We start from the raw sequence: 23,123 nt of genomic DNA, 5'->3' as shown, positions 1-23,123 counted from the left end.
TATATTATGAAGTTTAAAATTTATCAATGAAAATAAATTAAGTTGAATTGAGAGTAGTAAATAAAGTTTATCAACTTGTTGCCCTCTTAAGGGCAGTTGTGGCTGAAAGTTTTTTTGTTCCCAGCTATCAGTTATAGCAATTTTTTGCAAAGCGTCCTTATTTTACATAAGTAGAAATATGTAAATGTTTGCATTTTGTTCCATGTCTGGAAGTTAGTTCAAACATCAAAACATGCTGCATCCGCACCTGGTGTTTTAGTATATTTTATAACTAGCACTAGGGGTTGCTATAATAAGTTATATATTATATACATTATGTGCTCATAAAACAGCTTTTTTAAAACTAGATTTATAGCATGTCAGGAAACACTGTTCTTTCCCAACTTGTTAACTTTCTTGTTCGTTAAAATATAATGGAGTATATTCCAAATCCAAATGAAAGAATGAAATTTCTCGTGGTTGAAAAAATTTTCTTATGTTTAATGTAAATACCAGTTAAAGATTTATAAGGTTGAGTTTAAAAATTTACAATAGTAAGATTTCTTTACCAATGATTTAGAATTAGCTTAATTTTTCTTCATTTGAAATAGTTAAGTATTTAAATAAAGAAAAGATTAATGAAAAGGTTTCAAATTAAACTTTCTAAAAGCCTTAACTAAATTTGATTTACAGTTTTGCAAGCTCTTACTTCATAAAAATTAAGACAAATTACTAAATGTTTTAATTTTAAAAAAAGTATTACTATAATAAGAGTGGGATTGGTTGTCTCACTTTTTTTTATCTTTGACTTGTATTTTTATAATTGGTCTAATTTTTGATTTTTTTTACTCTATGTTTTATTATATTATTAGTATATTATTTATATTATATATACATTATCAAATATATTTTTAAGTAGTTTTAAAAGTCAAAAACAAATATAATCTCTATAACATGATGCGTATTTTTTTAAATATCACTCAACTTTCAATATGATAAAAGTATTTTTTTTAGTTGAAGCACTTGTTTCAAAAGCAAATTTTGGCAAGCCTGACATGCATTGTTCATAAGCATATTTCACTATAAACTTTTTCAAAATACATTTTCTAACAAAAAAATAAAGATTGGCAGTCTAATTAAGAGCATGGTATGGGTCATAATGTTAATATCAATATATTTTTTTTTACCTTGTCAATTGCAAGTCTTGACACGGTTTAAATCTGCCTCTGATCTATAAAGAATTTATCTATAAAGTAACATTAAGTTTAAATTTAAAATAGAAGTAGCAAATTATTGGCTCCTACACAGAGATTTAAAATAGTTAAAATTCAAAGTTCTTTATGTTGACTGAAAATATTTTGCACAATAGAGCAAATGATCTCATATTTCTTTTAAAAGTTAAGCTCAGCTTGACATATTTTATTGTTTACTCCTACTAAAAACATTTATTGTATATTTTTATGAAAAGCCACAAAAAAAAGTTAAATTAACCAAGAAAAAAATTACAAAAAAAAAATTACAAAAATTTTTTTAAGAAAAAACTAATTGCAAAGGTGGGAAAAGCAATCACAATGTGCGAGTAATGATTTTAAATACTTTTTATCATAATTCATTAGTTAATCATTCAGTTTTATTTATTTAATCATTCATTTTAATTGTTAATAAGTCATGTTTTGGTCATATATGAGATTGCATAAGATATTTAAAAAAAAATAATTTTAAAGCAAAAAATGACAAAGCTGAAGATAGTGATATAAATTATTTAATTAAACTCTCAATCAGGTCATGTATGTCTAACTCCTACAACAAAGTTATATGACATATTCAGTGACAACAGGTAGTATTGTGTGGTGTATTCATAAACCAAGTAAACTTTATTGTGGAAATGAAGTTATCAGAAAAGTTAAAATAAGTTTACACTATAGCTTTATTTAAAAAAAGTTTACACTATAGCTTTATTTAAAGAAAAATTAACTCAAATATCTGTCAAATTTAGTCTTATATTTTTCGAGCTTTTTAGAACTTTTATACATTTTTCAAATCATATTGCTCTCCTGAACCAAGTGTTCTGACTTTATTAACAAAAATTACATACATTTATGCTGTTATTCCTTGAACAAAGAATGTTTATTTAAAAATACTTATCTGGTCTAAATTTTGGTATCCTTAAAAGAGAAAGATTTTAATACTAAGAATTTAATACTAACTTTAATACTACGGATAAAGAAAAAAACATACATTAGAGTATGTAGGTTTAGGTTGGTTGACTAAAATTTGTAATGAAGTGTTACAAATTAGAAATAATAATTTGCGTTTGTAAATCAACTAACTGAGAACATAGGTAGCCAGACTAGAGTTAAGTTAAATGAAAATTTTTACTAGCTGAAAAAGTGTAATTCTTTTTAAAATGATATGTTTTAGGCTTCAAAACATGTTATTTTGTTATCTGGTACTCCTGCTCTATCTCGTCCTAAAGAATTGTTTACACAGATATCTGCACTTGATCAAAAACTTTTTGGTAGTTTTCACAGTTTCAGATTACGATATTGTGATGCAAAAGAAGTAAGTTTTAATTATTTTAACTTAATGCAAGTGAGATATTTAGGTGAATTGCAAATTCCAAATGAGATATTTAGGTAAAATAGAATTATTACTAACAGACAAAGGACTTTTTAAGTAAAGCAAATTAAGTTGACATTAAAGTCTTGCAATTTTGATGTGGAGAGCATGAGCACTTTTGTGTTAACATCTTCCTGGCAAAGTATATTTGATAGGAATATGTTTATGCTGGTAACAGCATGCTGAGGGACTTGATTAGCTGGAAAAACTTAATATTGTTTGTGTTGGTTTTTCTATTGGTTGGAAAGTTATGAGTTTTGCCACTATTGATTGACAATTCCTTTTTTTACCAATCAATAAAGCAGTTTTTGATCCTCACCTTTACAATTACATACATTGGTGATCACAGAAATAGCACACCTAACGTTTCATTAAAGTTAATATAGTTTCTCTCATTATTAGGAAAATTGAAAAAAATTAATTAGTAATTTCTATTTCTTAACTATAAACAATAAAATAAAAAATCATTTTTTGATTGAAGTATAACTATAATTATTGAAAAGTTTACTAAATACTACAAAAATTTGTGATCATAGAAATGCCACATTAAACCAAAAAGTATTGTAAGCTCTTGATTGGATTCAGATAAGGACTTTAGGGTTGCCATTCTTGAACATTCTTTTTATTTCCCTCAAGCCAAGATTTTACAGACTTTGTAGTATGCTTTGGGTCATTGTTGTGCATTAAAATCCAAGTAACAGGTAGGTTATCATCAGCACACAACTCTGTAATGTTTTTTAATATATATTTTTATTTGTATTGATTGACTTATCAAAATTTTTTTTATTAATTTTGACCAGTGGACCAATACCATGCCAGCACATATCTCCCCAACTTTTAATATTACCCCCACCAAGCTTCATCGTTTTTAGAGTATACAAAGGGTTGTTTTCTTACTTCATAGGACGTATAACATATACTTTCCCATCAAACCGGAAGCGATTAAACTTGAATTCATTATTCTTTAAAATGTTTTTCCAAAAGAAAACATTGTTATTTAGAACCATTTTTGCAAATCGCTTTAAAATCACTTTAGTCTATTTCCTTTTGATACAAGGGGTTTTTTCTTTGCTATACAACCTCAAACAGCTTTTTGTAAACGCCATTAGTTGACACAACTACATGATACTATTCTTCAATTTTTTTTTTTTTTTTCATTAGAATTCAAAATTAATCTTTTTTAGATATCCTAACAATTTGGCGATCAATATTAGTTGAAGTTTCTCTTAGTGATGGCTTTCAAATTTTATCATCAGTTGTATTGTATTTTATAATAAGTTTATGACAGGTTTGAACCTATTTTCTAGAACTCCTCAATTGATGCAAAATTTGAGAAATGTTAAGTTCATTCAATATCATACTTAATAAAATTTTCTTTTTTTTACAGACTAATGTTTGTTTTGCCCCATGTTCAGTTACTAGAGGAAAGTTAAATATACATTACAAATAATATTTATTTTCAGTTACTAGAAGAAAGTTAAATATACATTACAAATAATATTTATGCTCAGTTACTAGAAAAAAGAAGTTTCTAGAAGAAATTATACATTACAAATAATATTTACGATGTCTTATTTCAGTACTCACTTATGAGTTTTATCAAAAAACTCCCATTTATAATAAGAGTTAGAATTCTCCACTAACATGTGCTATTTCTTTAAGCACTTTTGCACAACGAAATTTGGCAATAGAATTTTTTATTGTCACATTGTCATATTTATGTCCAAACAATAATTGCAAGTTCCAACTTGTAAGTTATCATAAGAAATGCTATTAACACAGAAACACTGTGAAATCCAATTAAAAAAAAATTATGGGGTGTGCTATTTCCATGATATACCACTATATGTTTGTAAATGTTTTGTAAAAATTTTTATAAAATTTACATACAATTGTCAATATTTTTTGTTTATTTTATTTTTATCATTCAATTTCTATAGACAAAATATGGTTGGGATGATAATGGCTGCTCCAACTCTGAAGAACTAAGTGCGGTTTTGAGCAGTACAATCATGATTAGGTGTTTGTTATTATTATTTTTTGTTTATTAAAATTTTTGTATATAGTGTTTATAATAATAGTTATTATTTGTAAGTTATCTGAAGAAACTTTACTATAAAAATTAACCAGTAAGTATTAAAATAGCATTCAAAAAAATTTTTACTTTTTGTTAAAATGACTCCAAATATTAAGAAGCTTATAGAATGTATGAATGTAAGTTAAGTTACTCTTTATATATTGTATTAACACACAGTATAGTAAATAAAAATAAGGAACTAAAAATTTGAAATTAATATTTCTATTTTTGTAGGCGGATGAAGTCAGAAGTCTTAAATCAGCTTCCTGAAAAACAGCGACAAATTGTAATATTTATATTTTTGTATATAAATTATAAAAGCATATATCTTTAATATATTATTTTTGTATATATATTGTAAAAACAGAGATTAATTGTAGTTTTTTTTTTTTTTCGATAACTGTTTCAGGATGTGAAAAAAGAAAATCAAAAACAATCATGATAACAAAAATTGATAAAATTTTCAAAAACAAAAAAGAATAACAAGAGGAAAAAAATACAATTTTTTGTTTTGTTTGTTTGTTATTTTGTCATTTGTATATCATGCGTTGTTTTAAAATTAATTATACAATTTTATTTCCTTAAATGGTTATCTAAAGTGTTGTATTTTGAAATATAGATTATTTTGGATCCTTCTTTTGTTGAATGCTCAAAAAAGTTGCAAAGTTCTTGTCAATATTTTGTCACTTCCCAAAAGGTAAGTAGTTACCTATTAATTAATTAAGAAATTCTATGTAAAATTATTGTTATCTTAATAGGTACTGATAACAATGATATGAAATTGATGATAGATTTCATAATAAACTCAACAAAGCAATGTCTTTTTTTTTTTTTAGTTTTCAATAGTCAAAAAAAATTTATATTTAAATAAAAGTTTCCTAGAAAATTGTTATTTAATAGTTTTAAATTCATCGTTCAAGACATTTAAGATAAAGCAAGTACTATATTTAAAAAAATGAAATTAATATTAATAAAGAAAATTAATTTTTCATGCAGAATAATTCATTTTTATCAACATTCTTTTTAACTTTTTTTTTACTTTTTACATTTTTCTTTTCTTTTTAATTTTTTTTTTTACTGTTGTTCTTAATGTTCTTGTAACTATTTGTTTAATATTTGCACTTTTTTCATATGGAAAAATTTATATTTTTTAAAATATGGTTTAAATACTTTAAAATGTAATTTCAATACTTTCTTTTCTGTTTTTCTTAGAAAGATAAGCGTACAGCATTACTTGCATATTACGAAGATACTTCTTCTGCTAAATTAAATGGAGTTTGGTAAGTTAAAATCAACTTTTTTTTTTACAGTAATATTAAGGCATGCAGTTTCTGTAAAATGTCTTTAAATCTATGAATCTTAGAAAAAAGTTCTTAAAAAAATAAAAATAACATCACGTTGGATACTTCACGATTTAACCGATCAAAATCACTAAAATAGAGTTGAGGTATGTATGTAAGGAAAATTTAACCCTTTTCAGAAGTGGCTCATAGAGACAGTGCAATATTATTATACTGGATGAATTGTGGTTTTTTTTGAGACAAGTTGGACACAACTTAGGCTTAACAGACTTAGATCCATCCGATTATTGGCTATTCAACTTAATAACAAAAATCTTGATGATGTCACTGATGCTGAAAGTCAAAATACCCGCATAACGATGCTACTTCAAAGTATACCCACAAAATGCAAATTTTTATAGATAATGATAGAAGTTGTTTTGAACATTTAATAAAATAAAAGCAAAATATCCAGTCATTGAAATTCACATTTCAATTGCCTTTATTTTAAATTGTAATTTAAATGCCTTTATTTTAAAATTTTGGGAATGCATGTCCTATTATATATATATATAAATTTTTATGTGTTGAATTTCTTAACCAATGTTTAATAAGAATACTTTCTTTTAAATTTTCCAGTGAATTCATATCAGATAAACTTTTGATTGGTCAAAAGATTATTGTGTTTGCCCATCACATAAAGATGTTGGATGGAATTGAAGAAGTTGTTCGGAAAAAGGTTGTTCTTCAAAAAGTTTTTTTATAATATTGGTATGGTAGAATAAGACTGTAAACTGTAAAAGTAATGTAGCGACTCAGCATCAATATCAATTAATTAATTTTTAAAATTTGATAGATTTTTGTTTGTTTAACATATACTTATTTAATATTTTGTGTATTTTTAATTTCTTGTGATATGACATTACTTTGCAAACCTTTTGCAGGAAATTCTTTTTATATGAAAAATCTGTTTTAAAATATTTTTTTACTTAGATGAAAATTTGTAATAAAATTAAAAACAAAAGTTCATACCAACATAATGATTGACTTATATTTAACTCAAACATCATAAAAAAAAAATAGCATACTTAAAGGAAATATGAATAGCTATGGAGGTAACGATGAACTACTTTTCAATAATTTTTGAATGGAATACATGGTCTACTAGGAAGATCTCAAAAGAAACAACTGTTTTATGGTTATATTGAATCATATAATTTGGAATTAGTTAACATAACTAAAAGTTCTGGTCCTTCAGTCAGGATCTTATATTACCAAACTTATCTTACATTTTAAATTATAATTATCTATTATAAATGCCTTTCTATCCGTACCTTTCTTCTTTTAAAGTATAAGTGTAACTTACTATTATCAATTTTATTTTGAATTGCAGGTCACTATCATCAAGAGAACATCAATAAAACAACATAAGATTTTAGTTCCGAGATATGTCTGGAATAATCTTGACTTCAAAAATTTATATAATGATCATTTAAATACTTAGTTTTTATTAATTAATTTAGGTAATTTTGAAAATTAAATAGCCAAGTCTGTACTGCTGTTCCTAACTGAAGCATAGGCTCTTAGAGAACACCTAAAGTTGAAGAAACAACTTTTGTTTCAAAATCCTGGTGGACTCTAAAAAAACTTGAAGTAAAAAATAGTTTATTTAATTTTTAAGAATGGAATGCAACTGGATTTGTAAAAAAGTCAACCAATTGTGACCAATATATACTCAAAATAATTTCCGCAAAGCCATCAAAAAAAAAACTTTTACCAGCAATACATAAAGTTTGAAGAACTGAAAAGCTCTGATCCAAAAAACGTCTGTATTTTTAAATGTATAAACAAGTATTTAAATATTTAAACGTTTTACTATAAATAATAGAAAGAATAAAAGAATCATTCACCACAGAAATTGTGGTGAATCCATCAACACAGAAATTACTCATAGCTAACTATATATACTATACTAATCATTAAATTTAACTTCAGTTAATCATCAAACTAATTGTTAAATTCTATTAAATAGAAAATTATTAAAATTCCATTAAATATTCTAATAAACCTTTTCAGATTGAAAAAATTCTTGTAAAGATGAGAAAATAATTGTAAATAAAGAAAATAGCTGATTTTTTAACTAAGAGGGCATCCATAAAGTATGCACACTGTAAACCACTTATTTAGTATCCCTCCCCCTTGTATACACCTGTATGATTTTAACAACCCCCACCTCCTTCCCCTTACCCCCACTTCTCTGCATATGTATGCATTTTCCAAAACATTAAAAACGTTTTCAATAAATTGTTTTACTTTTCAAATAATTATGATCTTCTTCATTATTATCTTGTCAATATCAATTATTATATTACTAGTTAAACTGTATGAATTACTTAATCCAACTGTTGGGATATCAGCATTATTCCTGTATTTACAAAAAAAAAGAGGCTAAAGCTGGTTGTGCAAAAAGTAAGCCAATTCCTATTAATTGGTACACCACTAGTGGAATTAAGTTTCTATGCAGAAAAAGGTTGTTAATTTTTTAATTTTTTTTTTTTCAAAAAAAAAAAATGGTTTTTGCAATATAAGGTGTTTTATCTATTAAATTGATGATTGTCAAGTTGTGGCAAGATAAAGTTGAGATGAGATAAAGTTGTTTAAATTGTGTAAAATGAATAAAAATTAAGTATGGTAAAAATAGAGTAAAATATTAAACTAAAAGTGTGCTTAGAACTTGTTTTGTTTAATTATCAGCTATGACAACAGCTTTTTTAGTTTGTTTTCTTTTTTTTAAATTTTTTCTAAATATTATTTGTGTTTTTCATGTGGTTGCTTGTATTATTATTTTAGGCAGAAATTTTTATTTGATGTATTAAATCTTTTTACAATTTTTTAAATTTTACTCTAGCTGTAAAAATATGGTTAACATTACAATAACAAATTAATAGTGAATAAAACAGTTGAAAGTCTATCTGTTAAATAAATTAGATCGAACATATGTTATACTTTTATGTGATCATTAAAATCTAATGCTATGTGTTTTTTTTAAGAATATTTGTTCAATTCGTATTGATGGATCTACAAACTCGAAGCAGCGTCAAGTTTTAGTAGATGATTTTACTAACAATAAAGAATGTTTAATTGCAATATTATCATTGACAGCAGCTGGAACAGGTTAAATCTAAGTTGAAATTTATTTTAGAATTTTAGAGTTATATTTAAATATATTTTGTATAAAAATATTTGTATAAATATTTTTATATAAAATATATATTTAAATATTTTATATATATATATATATCTTTAGTGTTGACATCGTGTATAAGAGTATATCTTGTATTAGTAAGAAAACATCAGTTAATACAAATTCTCTTAATACAATTAATAATTTATTATTAGAAATTTTCCCCGGATTATGGTTACCAGAATCATCAGCTCATAAAAATTATATATATATATATATATATATATATATATATATATATATATATATATATATATATATATATATATATATATATTTAATAAAATTTAATTTTTAAAAATATGACATGCAGGTTTAAACATCAGTGTATCAAGCTGTGTTATTTTTGCTGAACTGTACTGGAACCCTGGAGTATGTTTTTTTTTTATTCCAGACTTTTTTTTATTTTCAAACATTTGTTGACATTGAAATTTTTGTATACACGTAAAACATTAACAGAGAACTAGCAATAAAAAGCCCATAATAAAACGTTAAATTAAAAAAAGACTTAAATTTCAGCAACTTATTCAAGCTGAGGATCGTGCCTATCGTATAGGTCAGAAAAATGCTGTTTCTGTTATATATCTTGTTGCAAAAAACACCGCTGATGATTATATATGGTACATTTTTTAGGGTTAATTTATTTTAGTCAATTTAGTTAATTTTAGTATAAATGTTAATGAACTTTGATTTTTATTAAAATAAAAAATGTTTTAGGCCAATAGTTCAAGAAAAACTTCATATTCTTACTAATCTTGGTGTTGGATCAAGAGCTGGTTTACATGGACAAACATCTTCTTTTAAGGTTTTTCCTATTTTTATTATTCCTATTTTTATTATTTGTTTTACATATGTGTACATGTATATGTATATAAAAATGTATATACATACATACATACATACATACATATATACATACATGTACATACATACGTACATGCATACATACATACATTTTTTACTGAAAGCAATGCTTATTTGTAATTTGATTTTTTTTTAATAAAAAAATGCTTTAGCTAATTAAAAATTTTGATTTGTTACTAATATTTTTATTTTTATGTATTTGGTTTATTTATACCATTTTTTTTTAATTCTTTTTATAAATGAAAATATGCTGAAATTTTTTCTTTGCAAAACAAGAAGTTTTTATTACAAGTTCCTAAAATGGTCTTATTATCAATATCTTTTTTCCTTTTGATAAGCTCATTCTCTACAACCAGGGGCAATGCTAGGAATAAAATTACAGTGGTGAATCCTTAAAAACTGCCAATTGCTTTTTTTAAAAAAAGAGAGAAAAAATATTTCCTCAAAACTAAAAATCTGCTGAGTGAAATGTGTCAAATCCCATCTAACGGACTATTTCAGACTAATAAAATATTTTTTCTTCAGAATAATTTTTTTTTCCAGTTTTTCAATGAATTTTTTTTATTTTAATTTGCAATCAAATCAAATAGCAAAATTGCGGTCACTGATTAAAGAACCTTATTGTCACTGAACCTTATTGGTGATATTTATTTTAAATAGCCTTATTGATGATATTTATTTTAGGGACTTTGCCTAACAAAATTTTTATTGATGTTTTCCCTCAGATGTTTATCTTTTAGCAATAAACATCAATAAGTTTGTTGATGATGGCAATACGAACAATAACTTGATATATAAAGAATAAACCTAAGTTTTAATAATTTCTTTATCTTTTCAATCAAAATAGTTAAGTTTAATGTTTTAAATCTTTTTATCTTCTAAAAAAAATTATTAAATGTTGTTAAAAAAATGTTATTAAAAATTATAATTTTTTCTGAACAAAATGTTAATAAACAAATTTAATTAAGGATAAGTTAATTATTTTAATTGAATTATACTAATTGTTTGATTTTTTTATTTGCAATAAAATAAACAATAAACTTGGTAAGATCCTTTTTACTAACAATGCTGTATCACTGCCTATTTATAATTACATCTTGAAAAGTTCTTTCCAAAATGATTCTCTAACAGGCCTATGCTGAGCCATGATTTTTATTTACTGCTTACTCTGGCTTGGATTACTTTTACATTGCATAGATCATCGCATTACTTTCAAGTTGGAAAAGTAATATGGTGGGTTAGAGAACAAGGAAATGTTCAACTGCAGAAATTAAAAAACAAATTAAAAATGGTTGACAGAAGAAATTAAAAAACGCAATTTATTTACACATGGCCATAAATTATGAATATAACTACAATTATTACTTTATTAGTTTCACCATCAATTAAAGTTAAATTAATAAATTTTCATAATTTCATACTTTATAATTTCATAAATTAGTATTGTTTAACTAATGAAACTTGAGTTTACTTTAAATGCAGTGATAAAACACTTGACCCACAATAAATAGATTTGATTTTCAAATCTATTTTATGCCTCCGCAAGTATGGTGCTCAACCTGTTTATGCAAGTATGGTGCTCAACCTATGCAGCGACAACGGAAACTTTTTTTTAAACAATGGTCGTGTTTTGGAGTTTAGGAAGAGTTGCAAATAAAATTAAAAAAAAAAATTTTATTGACTGAAGTGTTTCTCTGGAGCTTTAGGGAGGTGACTGTCGTGTTTCTCTGGATCTTTAGGGAGGTGACTGTCGTGTTTCTCTGGAGCTTTAGGGAGGTGACTGTAGTGTTTCTCTGGTGCTTTAGGGAGGTGAGTTTAGTATAAAAAAGAAAAAAAAGGTTTTGCAAAGTAGAAGGGTTTTTAAACATAATAATTGCTTTGAAATATGCCAAAGTATTTTGTAAAGTTAGCAGCATCTAGAAAGGCGCCAAAAAAGATTTAAAATCTGGTTAATCTTCTTATGTGCATTTTTTAACTTTTTTTATTTACGTTTAAATGAAGTTAATTTTTTTTAAATAATCAAGATTTCAAGTGTACCATTTCATTTTTCAGAGAGGAAACTTAAGTTGCAATCTTTTAAGTCGTCTGTTAATCGTTATCTTGCTCTATTAAATATTTCATCTTTGGTCTTCCAGTAACCTCCAACTCTAATAATAATTGTTTGTAGCCTTGTTGAAAGTGAAGATGTTTTAAAAAAAGAAGTAAAATACGCTTTGTTCATTCTAAGAAAAGTTAATTAGTTAGATCTATTGTTGTGTGGTTTATCTGTAGAAATAAAAGTGCCGAAAACTCCCACTAAAGGCTATTTATTGAAAATAGCCTTTTGAAGTGCCTATAGAATGTTATTCTTATTTAAATTGTTATCTCCTTGAACTTTAAGCAACCTGCAATGCTCACAAGGGTTTGTTCAAAAATGAACTCAATCTATGTTGTTAAGAGCAATACTATGTTAAAATGTAGCCATCAATTACTCAGAGAAATGAAAATACATTAAAATTCTAAATTCTCTTGTTTTCTGTTTTAAATAGTACATATCAATTTGCGGCAGATTAATATTCCAACTTGTTTTGCAATGAAATGAAGCGAAATCATTTAGCTCTAAAAGCTATAACCCTAAAGCTCCTACTATATAATATTAGAACCTATTTTTGTTGTAATGGTTAATGAAAGAATTATTCCGAAATTTTGTTTTAATCATAATCATGAAAATCGTAGACACTTGAGAATTTAATGCTTTAATAACACGTTTTATAAATACAAAAAATTAAACTGAATAAGAAATATTTTTTAATAAAAATACACGATTGTTATAATAGACGTAAATACACATATAAATTTTTTTTGTATATATATTTTTTTCTTTTTCTTTTCGTCCTGCTTCAGTGAGAAATTGCTTTTATCTCGCTACATTTCATTTGACTGTATTTGACTCGGTAGGCTCGATATTATATTTATTTCGTCGCTACTTCTGTAAGATATTTATTAGATATTTAACTTTCTAGGCACGATATTTTTTTTATTTCGTAGCTGCTTCAGTATGTTCTGTATTCGATATTTGATTGGTAGGCTCGATAATAATTTTTAAAAGGAACAGTTGCTTTAAAATGCCAAAAATAACCTAAAAGTTATAATTTTACATTTTCAAAAATATATAATCAAAAAAGTTAAAATTTTTGTCGATGCTACTTTCTTTTTCCTTATTTCAATACTTTATATCACTCTCAATCTATTATCAATCTAAAATTTGCATTTCAAGCACCAACAAGTAAGAGTTATATATTTAGGATAGTCGGCAGCGCCAGATTGAAGATTTTTTTAACGAAATGTTACAAGACTGCGATGATATATTTCTTGAGAACGATTGTATATCAAGTAAAGATGGTGAAGAATCTTGTTCGAAAAGAATGAAGATGTCGTAAATGAGTCAACTTGATTTTTGCTGCTCCTGGTTTCTCATTTTTGAATAATAATATTTTTTATTTCCTTTTCAAAGCTTTGTTGATGGTATTTATAAAATTTTTTGGTTTGCTCTTTTTTATTAGTTATAATCATATATATATATATATATAGATATATATATATATATATATATATATATATATATATATTTCTTTACTATATTTTACATATTTATATTTATGAATATATTCACATATTCAACACAAGCAATTTTTACAAATATAAAAGTATTCTAACAAAGAAATTGTTTGCGAGGTAACACGACACTTTGATTTGATTGCTTTTAAAGGTTAAATTTTCCATTATTTTATAAATAAAGTATTATGTTAATAAATGTTTTCAGATGAAAGTTAAAGCATTAAAATTAAAGTGTCTCTATTTATTTTATATTACATATAAATAGGGTTTAAACTCCAAGTTTAAACCCTATTTATATGTAATTGATTTTTTTTTCCGAATTGACTAAAACTCAATCGGAAATAAAAATGATCTAGATTGCATTTTATTTTGTTTTAAGATCGTACTTTGGTACCATTTCTTATTATTCGTTTATCAATATAAACAGTATAACGGCGCCATTTATAATTCTATACCAGATTGATAATATTTTGCGACGACAATGTATTAGTTTGATGTATTTAGCTATAATCAGTTAATTGCTAAAACTCTTTTTTTTAAAGATCTAAAGTTTTGTGAAGATAGTTAGCTCTTTTTCTTTCTGCGTCGCTTCTTTTGCATGATGGGAAATTTCCGTACCAACTCTCTTTTAAATATTTTTGCCAATATTTTGTAGGTTTTCGGGCCATGTCATCTATATCGTCTTCATTCCTTTTTTGTCTCTCATTTAGTGGAAAAGGTTCGTATTTAATTTTTGTACAACGAGGTAAGTTATCAGCATTTATATATTGTTTAGGAGTGTAACCGCAACCCATCATTTTTGTTTCATTTCTTTGTAAGAAATGGACAAACTTGTGTTTTGAACTTTTTGATTGCCACGTGTACCAAATCTTATCTAGGAAAGCATGGTGCAAGAAAAATTCAGGCGCGTTAGCTGCATAATGAGTACTCATAGTACCACCAATAATGTTGTGCATTCTATCGTGATAGTTGTGACGCATCTGAATATCAAAATCTTCAAACCGATGCGGTGGCAGAGCAAGTGTTCGTAAAACACTTTTCCTACTTGGAGATTTTCCTTTAAAACCTCTCCTTAAGCAGTACGCTAAATGGGCGTATTGACCTTCTATTTCACCATATATTTGGTCAGCAGAACTCATTATAATTTCCATGGGATCTTCCCAGTATGGTGTTTCCCATTTAGACTCTCTGAACATTCCACTCTGAACACAATAGCCTTTACGGCGGTTTCCGTTCCCACCTAATAAAAACAATATTTAGTTAAAACTTTTTTTAACTATTTCATTAATTATATAAGGTTAATAATAGTCGATTAAAATATTTTGAATACCTAACCCATCGTCAGTCGATCTCCATATTGTTGTTCTGTTCCACGGATCTTCACTAACATAAGACCAATCCCAGTACGATAACGTAACTCGGCAATCGATTTGTGTTAGTAAATCTTCCATTGTGGTTATAAACCAACGATGCCATGGGAGAAACAGGTCTTTTTTATGCACACCCCAGCAAAAGTACTTAAAGTGCATAAAAATAAAGCGCTCGTATATAGATTTATACGGCTGCTGGCTTGTGAGTGTTTTGTAAGCCTTTAAGTATCTTTTTCTCTCCTTGGTTGTCATAGATGTGAATTCTTTTCTCACACGATAGCAATCTTTTATTTTTTTATTTTTGCATGTACATTGCCTCTTACATTCGTCTGTAAATGGTCCATCATTTTGACACACTCCGTAGCGCGTGTTGTTGACATTAAGCACGACTAGTATTTTGGGGATATCGAGTTTGTTATAGTATGATATAGTCTTAAATCTTAAACTTTCGAAATCAAAAAACGTGTCTTTAGCTATCAAAACTGCTCCAAAAAAATCATTTTCAGAAAGTTTAATTTTCAAACTTTTTTCAATAAGTTTTATTTCTTCGGGAGCATTAGTAACAAAAATATAAATACGTCTTTGATTAATTACATCTCTACTCTGAACTTCAAAATCTTCAAACACCGCAGTCAGCATTAATTGAAAGTCGTCAGTTTTATCTTCTTCAGAAAAGTCAACTTTTTTCAAAGCCTTGTAAACGCATTCGCGATTAACGTGAGTTTTAAAACGGAAATTTTTAGTTACAAGTGCGTCCACTGTGTACAAAGCAACTCTAGTTGTACCAGGCGAAATGCTGAAGTGTTCGAGTAGTTGCTCTACAAAATGAATTGCTCTTTTTCCGTCATCGGCATTCATGCTTGTATCAATTACAAATCCGAGGTCTATTCTAGGTGGCCGTTTGCACGAATCTTCATTAAATAATATTAAAATCCATATTATTTTTATTAAAAACGCTCTTCGAAACATTTTTTATGCATACGCATTTAATCATTACATTGTCGCATCTTTAAGAAATGTCTGTTTTATAAATAGTAAGTATCATTTGTTGTTGCTGTTTTCTTGTCTCCTAGACGATGTTTTACAATGAGCAAAGGGTTTTGTATTTTGTTGTCTTTACGCGCATTTTTGAATAATTAATTTTTCGTTTCAGCTTTAATACGCTTCAGTAACTTTATTTATTAAGTAAAAAACATAAGTAAATTTGAGATTTAAATTTATGACCAAAAGTTTTCAGTCTTGCGCAATCTTCTGTACAAATAAGATTTTACTAATATTAAATTAAAAATCAAAGTACAATACGTGTTTAATAACGTTTGCTTTTTTTTTATAGCTTATTTTTTTTATCTACAATTTTTTAGATCATAAAAAAGTATAAAATATGTCTAAAGTAAAGGTTGGAATCATTGGTGGAACCGGTTTAGATGATCCACAGCTGCTATTGAGTAAAACAGAGATTGATGTGGATACTCCATACGGAAAGCCATCTTCACTTTTAACGGTTGGAGAGTTAAATGGTGTACCTGTTGTTTTAATTTCTAGACACGGTAAAAATCATAGCATCGCTCCGTCTCAAATCAACTATCGTGCGAATATATGGGCACTTAAAGAAATTGGCTGTACTCACATTCTTGCTACGAACGCATGTGGCTCCCTTAAAGAAAATTACAAAATTGGTGATTTGATTATTTTGGACCAATTTATTGACAGAACATTCAAAAGAGAAAACACTTTCTATTCTGGTCTACCCAATGATTTACCTGGAGTGCAACATATTCCTATGGGAGAACCATTTTGTGAATATACCCGTAATGTATTAATTGAAGCTACAAAAACTTGTGGATTTGACATGCACGAACGTGGAAATATTGTTATAATCGAGGGACCCAGATTTTCCACTCGAGCAGAAAGTAAAATGTTTCAGTTATGGGGGGGTGATTTAGTCGGCATGACAACAGTTCCAGAGGTTTGCCTGGCAAAGGAAGTCGGTATTAGTTATTCTAGTATTGCGATGGTAACTGACTATGACGCTTGGCGGGATGGCGACCACGTGACAGTTGAACAAGTAGCTAAAGTTATGCATGAAAATGCAGAAAAAGCAAAAAATGTTTTGCTTACAGCCATTACTCTAATAGGTAAACAAAATTGGGATGAAGTTATAGAAAAAAACAATTTGTGTTCAAGAATGGCCGTTATGTAAAAAACGGCTATTATGTTCAAGAATTGCTGTTCCGTAAAAAAAAATCAATTTTGTATAATTACACATATACTGGTTCGCAAATGCTTAGAGTTTTTATGTTTTTAATTGGTTACTATTACTTAAAGTTTTTTTTATTCGTAAATTATTAATTTAAATGATCGAATAAATCCAGGAGTTTTATTTGTAAAAATCAGTTTTAAAAATAACATTTTATTGAAGTGATAAAATAATCTTAAACGGTAAGCATATTAATTTTTAGTGAATGTCTCAAAATGATTAAATAAGGCAAACATAATTGCAGTTGATTAAATAAGGCAAACATAACTTGCAGTTGATGAACCTCAAAAATTACTAAAAATTCATTTTAGCTCATGAGTTACATAAATCTTTGTAAAAACATTTTGTAGTGTAATACTGTCCTTAGGCCTAAGGCCTAAGTCTAGTAGTGCAATTTTAATAATGGAGGCCCATCTTGGGGTTTAGATGGAACTTATTTAAGAATGTTTTTATATTTTATTTGTAATTTAATATCTAAAATAATAGTTTTTAATGTTTAAAAATATTTTTTTCCAATTTTTTATTCTCATTTCCTTAGTTTTATTGCTTTGATTGACTTTTTTGTTTAATACACATTTAGTTAGTTTTAAAATTCACTTATAAACAAAAAACCATGCCACATAAATAAGTAAACAATACATTAGAGAAAATTATTAAAAAATAAATGTTATTATTTATAATTTTTAGGAAAGTTAATTTATAATTAAAGTTTTTGTATAAAAGAAAAAAAAATTGAATTAAGAAAACAGTGGTTCAGTGTATTTATATTTGTATTTTTTAGTGTTGACTAACGCCCAGTTTCAACATTTTGGCTCTGGTCCAACTTCTTCATAACAGTTTAAGTCTTAGTAATTACAACCACCAAAATTTTGGTCTGTTTATTTTCTCGACTTTTTTAACATCCTGTTTATTTAGGCGGTTTTTCAACTCTAAGGTGAAGAAAATGTTTTTAAGGCAATCATTATATAATAGAGTAGGGAGGGGTAATGTGGTATAAGAGGTAATGTGGGTCTAATCAACATCTATCAGGCAGTTTTAATAGAAAAATTCTAAGGTATTTTTTATTCATAATGGCGCATACATTTAAAGAGAGATTTTTACCGAAAACCTTAAACTTCAAAAAAAGGGTCTAACACACAAAATATTTTATATGGAAAATTACCAGATAATTAGGTTCAATTATTTTTACGACGGAATAATGCTTTTTTTAAAAAAATAAGCAACATGTAATGTCTATAGTCTATATGTCAATGTGTTTCTGTGCCGTTAAGAATCTAATGCTTATGCAACAAATACTTTTAAAATGAAACATAGTATAAATTAGAAATCTGACCATATTTCTGGAGTCATGTTGCTATGGATTCCTTTAGATGATCATTAAAGATGTAATGAAATTTAATCAATTTAAACTTGTAGATAACGCAGCGTCACAGTTTTGAAGGATTGCACATTGAATTTTTATTATATAAACATGACGTTTTTGGAGAAAAAGGAATCTTTAATATGTAACACACAAAATTTTGAATTAAGCTTTCGCTTTAAATTCTTCTTTAAACATAATTTTATCATGCTTTGACTTCAATAAGTGTTTCGACTTTAAAATTTGAATATCATATATATTAAATTTCATTTATTCAATATGGAGAATTATAATATGATTTTATATCGCTCCCGTTATAAAAAAGGGACCTATGTCCATTTTTGCCAAAAATGAGAAATTTGGACAGTAAAAACTATGGAATATCGTCCATGTTATCTTAAAGTATCATGTTTTAATTATTTATAATTAATGTATATACATGCCATCGTGTTAAAAACCATTTTAGAAAAATGTACATTTAAATAAAAATGAGCTCTATACATATTACAAAACTATAAATATACAAACAATTATAATGCTTTTATTGATTGAAAAACTAAAAAAAAAAAAAAATACTTTTACAAATAAAAAAGTAATTATGTTGTTTCCTTCTCCTGAAAAGTTTGCATTTTAGAGATACAACCCTTTTCTAAAACGGGTGCGATTTTAGAGATGCAACCCTTTTCTAAAACGGGTGCAATATATTAGGAAAATTCCAGAGTTGTTACGACATAATATGTCTGGCAGATCTGTCGACATATTTTCAGACATATTTTCTGCTGACATAAAATATGTCAGACATATTTTCCATTGACATATTTTGACATAATTTTATGTCTGAATTATTTTCTGCTGACATAAAATATGTCAGACATATTTTCTATCGACATATTTTGACATAATTTTATGTCTGAATTATTTTCTGCTGACATAAAATATGTCAGACATATTTTCTGTCGACATATTTTGACATAATTTTATGCCTGAATTATTTTCTGCTGACATAAAATATGTCAGACATATTTTTTGTCGACATATTTTGACATAATTTTATGTCTGAATTATTTTCTGCTGACATAAATATGTCAGACATATTTTCTATCGACATATTTTGACATAATTTTATGTCTGAATTATTTTCTGCTGACATAAAATATGTCAGACATATTTTCTGTCGACATATTTTGACATAATTTTATGCCTGAATTATTTTCTGCTGACATAAAATATGTCAGACATATTTTTTGTCGACATATTTTGACATAATTTTATGTCTGAATTATTTTCTGCTGACATAAAACATGTCAGACATATTTTCTATCGACATATTTTGACATATTTTTATGTCTGAATTATTTTCTGCTGACATAAAATATGTAAGATATATTTTCTATGGACATATTTTGACATAATTTTATATCTGAATTATTTGCTGTTTGATATTCTTGAAGAAAAAATCAATCTAACAAATTTATTGCGCATTTCAACTTAATTTACAGAGTTAAGTAAAAATAGTTTAACAAATTTGTTGCTTTTTTGCAATCAATTATAATTGAAGGTCAATAAAAAAAAAATTTTTTTTTTGGTGCCGAGCAAACAATTTATTTTTTGGGTTGCATTTCACATTTTGATTTCAAATATGCAACTCATTTTTTACCATCACGTCAAGTTGTAAAGATATTTGGGTTCAGATTTTTAATATTTGGGGTAAAGTCCCTAATATTGTCAAAAAAAAAGTTGTTCAAAAGTATGTCAACTTGGGTCTCAAAAAAAGCGTATCTTAGAAGATAGTATAGAGATTTTAGAAAATATAAAAATTTGAAAAAATGCTAAAGACTCTTAAAAAAATGTCAACAAAATGTTTTTCAGCAATAATACAAAAAATACTTATTTTTCTACAAACGAATAACATCTTTAAAATCTCTATGAAAATACGCTTCTTTTGAGACTCAGGTTGACATTCGTTTGAACAACTTTTTTTTCGACAATATTAGGGACTTTACCCCAAATACCCCTAATTTTAATAGTATTTGATAGTATTTGATAGTATTAATTAGTATGGATTAGTATTGGCGATTTCCCTTATTAGAATGTAAAAACCATCTCAAGCTGAGTTTTTATTACTGAAAATGGTTTTTATTAATATGACTAAACTTAAAATTATTCTCTTGATTAAAATAATATTAAAAAAAAAACATTTTTAGTTATTTTTAACTAATAGTTGATTCATTCAATAAATTATTCTCCATTTTTGACTTTAAATCGTAAGGAAAACGAAAAAAAAAAATTATTCCAATATATATATTTCACTCAAAACATTTTATGCAAGTTTATGGCAGTTAATTATGCCGTTATAATGCAATTGTCAATTATTGTTTTGTTAAATAAATCATAACTATTATAACTAAAAGTATATTATTCGTAATTAGTTATAAATTATTACCGGTTAGTCTTCTTAATATGAATTTAATGAGCTGAATATAACTTTTGTGAAATATTTCAAATTCTTCAGCTTAAATGAATTTAATTTGGCACGAATTTTTTGAAATTCTGTGAACCGTTTTTTTGAAATCTTTTGAATTCAATTTTTCATAATGAAATCTATTTCAGGATCAACTAATAATTAAAAATAACTGTAAAAGTTTTTTTTTTTATTATTATTTTAATCAAAGAAATATTTTAAGTTTAGTCATACTAATAAAAACTACTTTCAGTAATAAAAACTCAGCTTGAGATGGTTTTTACATTCTAATAAGGGAAAGCGCCAATACTAATCAATACTATCAAATACTATCAAATGATGCCACAATACTAGTCAATATTAGTCAATACTATCAATGTCAATATTAGTCATAATCAATAAATAAGTCATAATCAATAAATAAGTCAATAAATGCCAATATTAGTCAATACTATCAAATCGCTAAAAAGGGCAGAAAAAGACCTTTATGAAACAACGGATGTTTGCTTATAGGGTTTAAAGTAAAAGTTTAATGAAGCATAATTGATTGCAAAGACATAAAATTATGTCAAAATATGTCGACAGAGAATATGTCTGACATATTTTATGTCAGCAGAAAATAATTCAGACATAAAATTATGTCAAAATATGTTGACAGAAAATATGTCTGACATATTTTATGTCAGCAGAAAATAATTCAGACATAAAATTATGTCAAAATACGTCGATAGAAAATATGTCTGACATATTTTATGTCAGCAGAAAATAATTCAGACATAAAATTATGTTAAAATATGTTGACAGAAAATATGTCTGACATATTTTATGTCAGCAGAAAATAATTCAGACATAAAATTATGTCAAAATATGTCGACAGAAAATATGTCTGACATATTTTATGTCAGCATAAAATAATTCAGACATAAAATTATGTCAAATTATGTCGACAGAAAATATGTCTGACATATTTTATGTCAGCAGAAAATAATTCAGACATAAAATTATGTCAAAATATGTCGATAGAAAATATGTCTGACATATTTTATGTCAGCAGAAAATAATTCAGACATAAAATTATGTCAAAATATGTCGATAGAAAATATGTGGGACATATTTTATGTCGGCAGAAAATATGTCTCAGACATATTTGACAGATAACAACCCTGGAAAATTCGTAAAACAAAAAAACCATGGAAATTGAACCACAGGAATGCTCTGCATTCTTTGGAAATTAGCTAACAGAGATGAAAAAAATATATTCATATTGTGCTTCTAATTTAGTGCTTTGATCAAAGCGATAAATATCTCTCGTTCAATTGAACGAATAAAATTTTTTTATTCGTTAGAATAACTCAAGTTAGTGCTCATTACAAACCTTTAAAAATTATGCATAAACATTTTTCGATGTAGTTTACTAAAAATTATGTCTAATCATGATTTTAAGTTTTCTTCAAAAAAAATTTCTTTGCTATATATATTTTTTTTCAAAGTCAAAAATAGGTAAAAATAGTTTCAGGTTACCCCCACCCTACCTTAGATTTTTTAATTTCATAAATTAAATCAAAAAAGGTTTAAAAACTTGTTTGTTTTTTTTTTTGTTTTTTTTTTTGTTTTGTTTTTTTATAAATAGCAATTAAATTTAATGTGCTTCCGCAAATGCAATGGCTTTGATATTTAAAAAACTAAATAAGGCGACCAAGTAATTGATGAATAAATAGTTTATATAAGTTTCATATAACTGATTAGGTAAGTGTTTTCATTAAATAAGTTTTTTTTTATCGTTAAAAGACTTATTTTAACTAATTTGTTTAGAATGCAATAAATTATTATAACAAAAACCAACACGTTGCGCATATTGTGCAGTTTATTTTTTTACATCTAAACACTATTAATTAAGCTCACTGATACGAGACAAACTACTGTACGCCTCACTTTCAGACAATGCATGCAAGAAAAAATATGCTGTAAGGAAATATCAGAACCTGCTGAAGATTTAAGGCAGGCTGCAAGAAAAC

At 26.3% G+C, this 23,123-nt stretch overlaps 3 protein-coding genes across 4 annotated transcripts in view; 2 read left to right on the top strand and 1 right to left on the bottom strand.

Annotated features, from left to right (window-relative positions):
- Positions 1–13,592, top strand: part of LOC100213250 (SWI/SNF-related matrix-associated actin-dependent regulator of chromatin subfamily A-like protein 1) — a 37,105-nt gene extending 23,513 nt beyond the window's left edge. For both annotated transcript variants that reach the window (XM_065810161.1, XM_065810160.1), the window contains 11 exons: positions 2,401–2,541; positions 4,539–4,618; positions 4,910–4,961; positions 5,295–5,372; positions 5,888–5,955; positions 6,595–6,694; positions 9,006–9,129; positions 9,513–9,571; positions 9,719–9,819; positions 9,917–10,004; positions 13,348–13,592. In XM_065810161.1, the coding sequence (XP_065666233.1) occupies positions 2,401–2,541; positions 4,539–4,618; positions 4,910–4,961; positions 5,295–5,372; positions 5,888–5,955; positions 6,595–6,694; positions 9,006–9,129; positions 9,513–9,571; positions 9,719–9,819; positions 9,917–10,004; positions 13,348–13,482 (1,026 nt within the window). In that variant the 3' untranslated portion in view covers positions 13,483–13,592. The remainder of the gene's footprint in view (positions 1–2,400; positions 2,542–4,538; positions 4,619–4,909; positions 4,962–5,294; positions 5,373–5,887; positions 5,956–6,594; positions 6,695–9,005; positions 9,130–9,512; positions 9,572–9,718; positions 9,820–9,916; positions 10,005–13,347) is intronic.
- Positions 13,593–13,732: 140 nt separating this feature from the next.
- Positions 13,733–16,160, bottom strand: LOC101239471 (uncharacterized). Its single transcript, XM_065810162.1, has 2 exons — positions 14,991–16,160; positions 13,733–14,900 (listed from the first exon to the last, which is right to left on the bottom strand). The coding sequence occupies exons 1-2, from the start codon at positions 15,997–15,999 to the stop codon at positions 14,197–14,199; spliced, it is 1,713 nt and encodes a 570-aa protein (XP_065666234.1). The 5' UTR covers positions 16,000–16,160; the 3' UTR covers positions 13,733–14,196.
- A 199-nt stretch (positions 16,161–16,359) lies between these two features.
- On the top strand, positions 16,360–17,816 carry LOC100198432 (S-methyl-5'-thioadenosine phosphorylase). The gene has a single exon (XM_065810163.1). It carries the CDS (start codon positions 16,412–16,414, stop codon positions 17,228–17,230), a length of 819 nt encoding a protein of 272 aa, XP_065666235.1. The 5' UTR covers positions 16,360–16,411; the 3' UTR covers positions 17,231–17,816.
- Positions 17,817–23,123: the final 5,307 nt, after the last annotated feature.

Source organism: Hydra vulgaris, chromosome 11 (assembly GCF_038396675.1).
Source record: "Hydra vulgaris chromosome 11, alternate assembly HydraT2T_AEP".
In the NCBI taxonomy this organism is placed as follows: domain Eukaryota; kingdom Metazoa; phylum Cnidaria; class Hydrozoa; order Anthoathecata; family Hydridae; genus Hydra; species Hydra vulgaris.
Note: the sequence above shows the minus strand (reverse complement) of the source record. Positions and strands in the feature narration are given on the sequence as shown.

Coding starts and splice junctions, on each gene's coding strand:
- LOC100198432 (XM_065810163.1), top strand. CDS start 16,412: ATGTCTAAAGTAAAGGTTGGAATCATTGGTGGAACCGGTTTAGATGAT.
- LOC101239471 (XM_065810162.1), bottom strand. CDS start 15,999: ATGTTTCGAAGAGCGTTTTTAATAAAAATAATATGGATTTTAATATTA. Junction 14,901..14,990: donor ATCGACTGACGATGGGTTAG/GTATTCAAAATA, acceptor TGTTTTTATTAG/GTGGGAACGGAAACCGCCGT.